The sequence below is a fragment of the Geospiza fortis genome, unplaced genomic scaffold (genome assembly GCF_000277835.1).
Source record: "Geospiza fortis unplaced genomic scaffold, GeoFor_1.0 scaffold456, whole genome shotgun sequence".
Classification (NCBI taxonomy): Eukaryota; Metazoa; Chordata; class Aves; order Passeriformes; family Thraupidae; genus Geospiza; species Geospiza fortis.
The window spans coordinates 80,715-89,465 of record NW_005054462.1 but is presented as its reverse complement, the minus strand read 5'-3'; the positions used below and the strand labels follow the sequence as shown (position 1 = coordinate 89,465).

General features: G+C 37.5%; 1 protein-coding gene across 1 annotated transcript in view; it reads right to left on the bottom strand.

Moving 5' to 3' along the window:
- The window catches only part of PUM3 (pumilio RNA binding family member 3), a 45,120-nt gene that overhangs the window by 22,806 nt on the left and 13,563 nt on the right, over nucleotides 1–8,751 (bottom strand). Inside the window, exons 3-11 of the mRNA XM_014309875.2 lie at nucleotides 8,693–8,748; nucleotides 6,701–6,883; nucleotides 4,865–5,000; nucleotides 4,036–4,111; nucleotides 3,235–3,328; nucleotides 2,956–3,022; nucleotides 2,234–2,408; nucleotides 515–618; nucleotides 5–19 (exon numbers count right to left, since the gene is read on the bottom strand). Coding sequence (XP_014165350.1) covers nucleotides 5–19; nucleotides 515–618; nucleotides 2,234–2,408; nucleotides 2,956–3,022; nucleotides 3,235–3,328; nucleotides 4,036–4,111; nucleotides 4,865–5,000; nucleotides 6,701–6,883; nucleotides 8,693–8,748 — 906 coding nt within the window. The remainder of the gene's footprint in view (nucleotides 1–4; nucleotides 20–514; nucleotides 619–2,233; nucleotides 2,409–2,955; nucleotides 3,023–3,234; nucleotides 3,329–4,035; nucleotides 4,112–4,864; nucleotides 5,001–6,700; nucleotides 6,884–8,692; nucleotides 8,749–8,751) is intronic.

Sequence of the window (8,751 nt, the reverse complement as noted above, 5' to 3'; positions counted from 1 at the left end):
GTGCTTTATCACCGCCTCTCTGTATTTGGATAGTTGAAAATAAGCAACAAGCTCCCCACAATCATTTTAAATTATGTTGGCAATACCTCATTTGTATTTTAAAAAGTTAGGCAGCGTGGTGAGCAAAAAACACATGGTCATTTTGGATTCAGATGTTTAACATTTACAGTATGTGGAAGATTCTAACAAAACTTACAAATTATAGAACGTCTTTTCTTCACTGGAGAAGCATATCAAATAATGCATTATGGAAACATATCATAGTGCAACATTTCTACCAATTGTCTGACTGGGACAGAGGATACTTTAACTCAGAGAAGGAGAGTTCAAAATTAAGGGAAGATACTCATTATGACACCTGGGACAAAACCACAGACTATTCAGCACCACAGCATTACAGCTTAAAAGAGTATCAGTATCACTGTCATCTGAACTTACAAATGTACCAGTTGTATGTCAGAAACAAACTGATTTGTGCTAGATTGTCACACCTTCAGCTGATTTTTGTCCTTACTTTTGTGCCATTGGTGTAAGAATCTGCTTCATTTCATCCAAGATAGCCTCTCTCTTTTCAGGTTGAGCTTCTAGCACTTTATCCAGTGTTGGGACAGCTGGTGTCTGAAACGAATGCACAATCAGAGGTTTAATCATACCAGTAAGAATCAGAGTTCATAGAAAATTACAATGCTTAGAACTTTTTCAATCAAATGTCAAGACAAAATTAATTTTCTGCAAAACTAACAACTTTTACAATTTAAAAAATAAAAAGCTACCTTTTCTGAGTATGTCAGAAGCTGTAAACTTCAGTTTGTACAAATTAAATATTCCTCATTAGCAAACAAAACCCACTTCTATACCCTGAGCAGCTTTTTGCCAATCACAACTGTACTGTGATTGCCAATTACATCAGCTCTTCATGCCAGATAGAAGGCAAAATACATAAAACTGGCATTGTGTTAAGGTGCTCCGGAGCTAAGCAGAAATCCTGCTTTAGGCACACATCAGAGGGCAACACAACAAGTTAACGAACTGAGAAGCTAACAAAGGCCCAGGAAATTCCAGTTCAGGAACAGCAGAGAGAGGGAATATATACCATATACTTTACACACAAAAGTACTGCCTGGTAACTCTTTTAAAATAATCTGCTCTTAGAAGAAACATCTGACTGGATAGACAATTAGAAGAAGTATTTTTTAAACCATCTCTGCTACTTTTTAAAGACTACACTGCAATTTTTTGTAAACCTACATTGTGCTGAATCTTGGTTTTGCACCACAATGTATGGCTACTTAAAGCAGTTATGCCAAAAATACCAGAATGATGGAAGCTAACAGTGTCCTTCATTCCATGGGCTGTTTGACTCTCAGTACAAATTACAGCCCATAACCACAACAAACACACCTCTCCAATACTCAGTGTTGCAAAATGCCTAACTAAAACTTACAATAACCTGTTAAGAAAATACGGGTTCAGAAATGAGCTGGTTAATTTCTTAAGACGATTTTAACAGAAATCTTGGGTATAAGGGAACAGGTGCAATAGTCATTAGACTGGAGTTAGTAATTGTGTAAAACAGTTCTGTACTTTGTAGCAAAATTCCTAACCCTAATGGATACCAACTTTACAAGTCAGCAAAAATTAAAAACAGAATTCAAAAGAATGGAGGTTGTAGTTTTTAAGAAGGTTCCAACTGCCTGGTGAACATCGACCATAGACCTAGATTTCAGTGGAGTTTGAACTCAAGTCCTACAGTCTCCATGGGAAAGGAAAACAAAAACAAAAATTAAGCCCAAATGGAACACTGTATGTGGATACTGGCCCATTCTGCCCACACTCAGTTTTCAAAAGACACAAGATAGTTCTGACACAAGAGTCATCTACAGTATTAATGAAGAATTATGTCTAAGTCTTACCTCAGCAAGGATGATATCAGCCTAGGCACTATGAGAACTGAAACTATATAAGAATAAACTGTCTCTGATGAGCAGAGCAAGCTCATACATGAACATAGCATATTTTACATAGTACAAACTAAAACAACCCACAACAATTTCATCTAAACTAGAAATGTGCAAGTAATCATTACATTTAAACATGCTAAACTAGACTGCCTTTGAACAGCTGACAGAAAAAAATGCTATCAAAATAAATAGTAGGTAAGATAGGTAAGGCATTACTAACACAACACCTTATGGGTTAAACTGTCTTAAACTACAAAATATTGAAATACCACCTTGTAAACCTGGAAAGTGTTCCCATATAGTTCTTCGGTCAGCATATTCCTCTGTTCCAGAATGGCTTTGTCATTATATGCATATTCCACCACAGCAGATGCTTCAGCATGACGGAGCATTTTTTTCACATGGCCTTTAAAACTTTTTATTATTTCTGCAACCTGTGCTTTTGTCCTGTTTTAAAGGGAAATATAAATAGCAAGAGTTAAAACTTCTAGAGACAAGCTTACCTATTGATAGTTTTATTTTTAGAAACACATCTAGGTAGTAAGTTTTATCAAAGAAACCATGAAATTTATGAATCTGAATCAGCCTTATGGCACTCAGGAAAATATGTAAAGAAAGCCAGGAATGTGAGAAAATTGTAAGGTATTTAGAGGGAAAGTAAACAGCAAATAAATTCTAGAGAATAACAAATGCCATACTGAAATGCTTAGCAAAGAAAAGTTTTAAAAGCCAGCGTTTTATATACAGCAAAGATCAACTCTGACAATAAACCTAACCTTTGTTTTTGGTCATGTTTTCCTTGACGTGTACAGCATTAGCCTTATTTGTTGCAAAAGGAAAAATACTGTTAGCACCCCCCAGCCTTTACTCCATAATATTACAAAGGTGTTGCCAGAGACGTATTTTTATTCATGATCGATCCACTACAAATTAAGAAGCAGCATTCACACTGGAAATGAAACAACACTGATGAGCAAATTCACTTGATACTCACCCATACATAAGAAACTTCTTCACAATATTTCTGGAATATTTTGACTTGCTCAACTCTATTAGGCTATCTAGAAAAGAAGGGAGAAACAGTCAGCTGGCTTATTTTTCACTACATTAACTCCATGAAATGATAAGGTATTATTTAAATAAATATGAAGAACTCACTAGAAATGATGCATCAGTTCAGAAAAAAAAGTAAAAATATTCAACAGAAAACAACATGGTTTGTTAAAATCCTTCTTAACCACAATATAAATGCATATAAGTAAAATGAAAATACCTTTCAATTCTTCAAATGTCTCTTGCCTTTGCTTCTCATTACCATACTGAATAAAGCATTGGATCACCCGGGTTGAATCATGCGCAAACGCCAGCTGAAGGACAGAGATATTTTGTTACTCTAGGTCATTCAAAAGGCAGTATGCACCATAATTATTTTAATGTATGTGCTCTCTGGTATAGCTTCATCCCACATGTAACACCAATTATAAAATTAGCAAAGCAGTTACCTGCTTATAACAAACCAAGACTTAAAGGTTTTTGCCCCTTCACAAGTACTCTATCAAAGAAAACAACAGACAACAGCTGCTGACAATTAAGGACAAGTATTAAGGTTTCCCATACTGAAATAAAACCATTAAATGGCATCTCCATTTTGTTCCTCTTCTTCATAATTTCAGAGTAAGTATGATGAAACAGTTCCACTTCAGCACGGAATATGAAAAGCTCAACATGCTCCTCACTGCAAATTTATACATTTCAAGAATAAAGCAGAAAGACTGTTTAGTATGACTAAGCATGAGAACACTAACTTCCCTAGAAAATTGCAAAGCAACAGTTGTGACTAATCAAACATCTGAGCTCCTGAACCCCAGCTAACATCAAATTTCACAGGACTAAAGCTACTTGGCTATTTTTACAACAGCCAGCTGACAGACAAAGCACCCCAGGACTACTGTCCCAAAACACAGGTGCCAAATGCAGTCTTTCAGCCCTGTTTTTATTCTTTTTACTCACAGTTTCACCATTTGTTAAAGAAGAATTCGTGAATTGGTGCAATATGCCATTAGCATTTTCTTACATTTTTAATTTTCCCATGAAGAAGCTTCTGTAGTTCATTCATCAGCTTTTCTCGTTTCTCCTTATTGCATTTCTTCCTACAAGCAAAAAAAATCTAGTAAAACAATTCCAATTGAGGAAGCAGCTTTTTTGTAGTATGATTCACTTATATCTATAAATTAAGCAGCAATACAGTACAAATAAAAACAGGTTGGCTTCTGCCAATCCAAATTTATACTGTCATTCATTAACCCTGTACAGAGATGTGACTAAGCTGTTTCAGTCATGGAAATCAAACCAGAATTCCACACTTTAACTTTATTCTTTTTTTGAGTAAAAATTTCAAAAATATTTTTTGAAACATAAACTCAAATTTGCAGTCAGAGTTGCTTACAGGTCCAAAAATCTGTAAGCATGCAAAGCACAAACACTTAGAAGAAATAAAAGTAACTTTTCTTGCAGACATGGGGCACCAGTTCTACAATTACACTCTCAGACAGAAACAATGAACCTTCACACAAAACTCATGCAGTAATCCCACTGCAGGATCAGGGTGAATCAGTGCATGCTCTGTATTTCAGGGCTGAAAAAACCAAAAATATGCAATTTCTTAAGCAATTACTCACAAATTTATGAATTTCATCCTAAAATACAAGTTCAATCCAGACATTCCTAGGACCACAGGTTACCATACTCTGTTTAATCTACCTACAATATTGCATGCAATGTTACTGTTCACTCAAAGAGATTCAGTTTGGAAATACAGTTTTATGTAATTAGAAGATGAGAAAGATGGTATTCTGGCAATTTATGACTAGAAGTCAACAAAGTGGAAGAAAAAAAGTCATTACCTTCTCATGCTTTCCCATATTTGTTTAGATTTTACAATTATGTCATAATTACTTTTATCATTAATTTGTCTGGTTTGCTTTAACTCTTTCCTTTTCTTTTTGAAGTCATTCCAATTTGGCTTCTTAGAATCTGACCCTTAGGGAAAAAAAAATATTTTCCACAGTCAATAAATAAAAGAGCAGCAATAGAATTCTTTACCAGTCTAAACTGTGTCAGTTTTATGACTTGAATTACTAACAATTCAGGGCCCTTGCCTGCAGTTACCCAGCTAGCCATAAATCTTGAATAAGTATGCTAAGGTAGTAATCTAGACTACTGGGAGAACAAGGCAAACAACTAATTTTCCTCAAAACTGTCAAAGGATGCATCACAAATCCCTTAATAGCTTAAAAATTGACTGAAGATATACTTAGCAGCTATGGCTGCCCCAATAATTCTCCCGTTTTAGTTTACTTGTAATTCATGCACACTTAACCCCTCTCCCAAAAGGAGAACCCTAACTCAAAGATACATATCTGAAAACTCTATAAAAGAAAAGAAGTTAAACCCTTTTTACATGCCTGATCTCTTTACTCAGTCAAATACATTAAGCATGGTATTTTACTATACAACCCTTGTACACTGCCACACAACAAGCTGGGGCAAAATAATGTTATAAAAGGGCCACAAATTATGCATTAAAGGCACCACCCAGAATTTGTATTGCTTAAAGCATTGTTCATTGGTTTTTAGCAGCATGTACTTAACTGTTTTACCCATTCAAAAACCCGTGTTTTCCTTTTTACAAAATGTATTATTGATTTTTATATCACTCTCCTAAAGCAACAGTCACAAGAAAAACTTGTAATGTTTTGGGAGCAGTGCAATACACAGAGGCTTTCATTTATTCTTATGAACAACATTTAAAGGTTTGCTGTGGGTTTACTTTTTTTTAAAGGAGGCTAATAAAAACATTCTACTGTTACTAGATTTTCAGACCTCTAGTGCATATTCCATGTGAAGCCATTCTGCAAACATGCAAGAACAGCAGTAATAAAATACTCGACACAATCTACTGTTCTTCAAGCAAATGACATATTTCTGCAGAACTTCAGAACCCCTCATTTAAGATCTCACTTCTCATTTTACAGCACTGATTAACTGCCCCAGTAGAACTTTACTTTAGAGGAGAGGATGGGAAAGGATGAAGATCTCAAGCAGAAGGAATTAATTTGAAAAAGAAATCCATTTAACATGATTATACCCGACAAGTATTTAGGCTTTCTGTATAAACACCAGAAAAAAAAAAGCTGTAAAACACAAAAGCAGTGTTAACACCCCTTATGCTTTTTTTTCTCTTAGAGGATGTGACCAGATAGTCTGGACCACAGAAAGGAAATAATGTAAAGGATAATCAACTTTGTTTCATTAATTTCTATTTCAAAGCTTATAGCAAGTACTTTTAGAACAGTCCAAAACACAACACGGAAAGCTCTGTGTTTGCAAATCATATGTAACAATTGCCTGTTTCTAGCTGACCACTAAACGCTGCCATTAAAATAAACAGAGCTTTAGGATGGTACGACAATTTTAAAATTTGCTACTTTGTCTTTACTTTTGACTTCCAAGAAAACTCCAAACTGCTGATTTTCATGACTTGACTAAGCTTGCCGCTTAGTCAAGTCATGAAAATCAGCAAGTGAAGTAATTTTTCCCACTGCAAAGATTAAACAGGAAGTTAATCTGGAGTTATTCAGCCAATTTGGAAAGACAGACAGAAAGAGGAAAACCTAGATGAACAATGTGTTTTCCAAAACGTGGTTTCCCTTGATATCCAGGCTTAAAAATCTGCTCACCTCCCTCTTCACCATCCTGGCGTTTTCTCTTCTTTGCAAACTTTTCTGGTTGCTGTTTATTCTTGAATTGTTTGACAGTAGTTTTTCCAGGTCTTAACTGTCCTTTAACAAATTTCTTGGAAATGAATTTTGGCTTTTCTTCCTCATCTCCTTTGTTAAAGACTTTCTTTGGTGGACCTGAATCTATTAATCAACACAAAAGAAATCAAAATGCTATCACATAGCTACTGTTGCTTCAAAATAAAAAAAAATATTAAAAATTACTGTAACAAGAATTAAACTTCTTTCTAATAACAATCCTGTATTTAACAAACATTTTTATGTGCTTCTCAAAGCTGGTGTTTTCACTGCAGCCCCTGGGTGTGTATGTTTTCTATAGAGAAGTTCTGCCCAGGCATTATCTTCTGGGCAGCAGTGTAACAGCTCAGGCATAAAAAGGATTATTCCATATTAAAAATTTCACCATCCTCAACATCAAATTCATCAATCCCCAAATCCCCACTCTTTTCATAGCTCATGATCAGAGCTATTTCAACATCATCTGTTCTGAGGCAGCAATGAAAGGCATCTTCTCAATCTTAACCCACAGCAGGTTCCCATCTAGCCTCACCTCTCAGATAATTTTGTCTTAATGTAGGAATGCCACGTCTAGAATCAAAAGGTTATCAACTTCAAATTTTTAACTGAGAATATTTTAGGTGAATCAGAGATGAAAGGCTTGCAATGCAACCTGCTTAAAGCATTTCAGCAAATCACTGGCTCATACAGTCAGTACAGTTTTGAACACAAGACAGAGTTAAAGAATGGCTGGGGCTGAGAGGCACTCTTGAAGTCTCGAAGTTGTCACTGCTGCAACCCTCCTGCTCCCACAAGGCCACTCAAAACCAGGACCACTCTGGGTGGCTTCTGACTGTCTCCAGTGTGATAAACCCCATCATCTCCAGGGACAACCTGTGCCCATGTGCAGTCACTCCAGGAGCAAAAAGGTTTTCCTTATACTGACAAGGAATCTCCTGTGTTTTAGTTTGTGCCCACTGTTTTCTGGTCCCTTCACTAGGCACTACTGGAAAAAGTCTGGCTCTGTCTTTGAACTCTCCCTTCAGACACTGTACACATTGAGCAGATCCCCCTCAGCCTTGTCTTCTCTCTGGGACAGGCTGAACTGACCCAGATGTCTCAGCCTTTGCCACCAGAAGAGATGCCCTGGTCCCTTCATCACCTTTGCAGCCCTTCACTGGGCTCTCTCCAGCACATCTGTATCTCTGTTGCACTGAAGAGTCAGAGCTGGGCCACAGAACTTCAGGTGAAGCCTCACCAGGGCTGAGGAGAGGGCAAGCACACAGCCCTCAATCTGCTGACAACACTCCTCCTAATGCAGCCCGGGATGCTGATACCCACCAGAGCACACTGCTGGTTCAGGTCCAGCTCCAACCACCAGGAGCCCCTGGCCCTTCCCCAGTATTTTCAGTGCATGATGGAGCTGTTCCCTTCAAGCTGCAGGACTTTGCCCTTTGCTCCTCGAGAAACTTCACCAGGCTTCTACCACCCCATTCATCCGACTTGCTGACATCCCCCTGGAGGGCAGCACGACCCTCTGGCACATCTAACACTCCTTGCAGTTCTGTGCCATCTGTAAATATGAAGATGCTGCACTTTGCCCCATTATCCAAGTCCTCCATGAAGCTGTTGAACTAAACTCGACCTTGTATCCATTCCTGAGGTTGACTGCTAATCAGCGGTCTCCAAAGAGCACACCAGTCTCTGGACCCAGCCATTCAGCACCTCTGAGAAGGTTTCAAAGGAGAGAAGACACTGACAAAGTCTTACTGAAGTCCAGGCACACAACACCCACTTCTTTTTGCTCATCCGCCAAACTAATCGTTTCAAAACATGAATTTACCACGAGAGAAAACATGAAGAACTCCAAGCTTGCTAGTACACAACCATAACCATTAAGTCAAGGCTCCTACTGACGACCCTTTGCCTTCTTACCATTATCTTTTTTAAATCTCTTCCCGTGCGGCGCTTTTCCACGAGGTCCTTTCCCACTC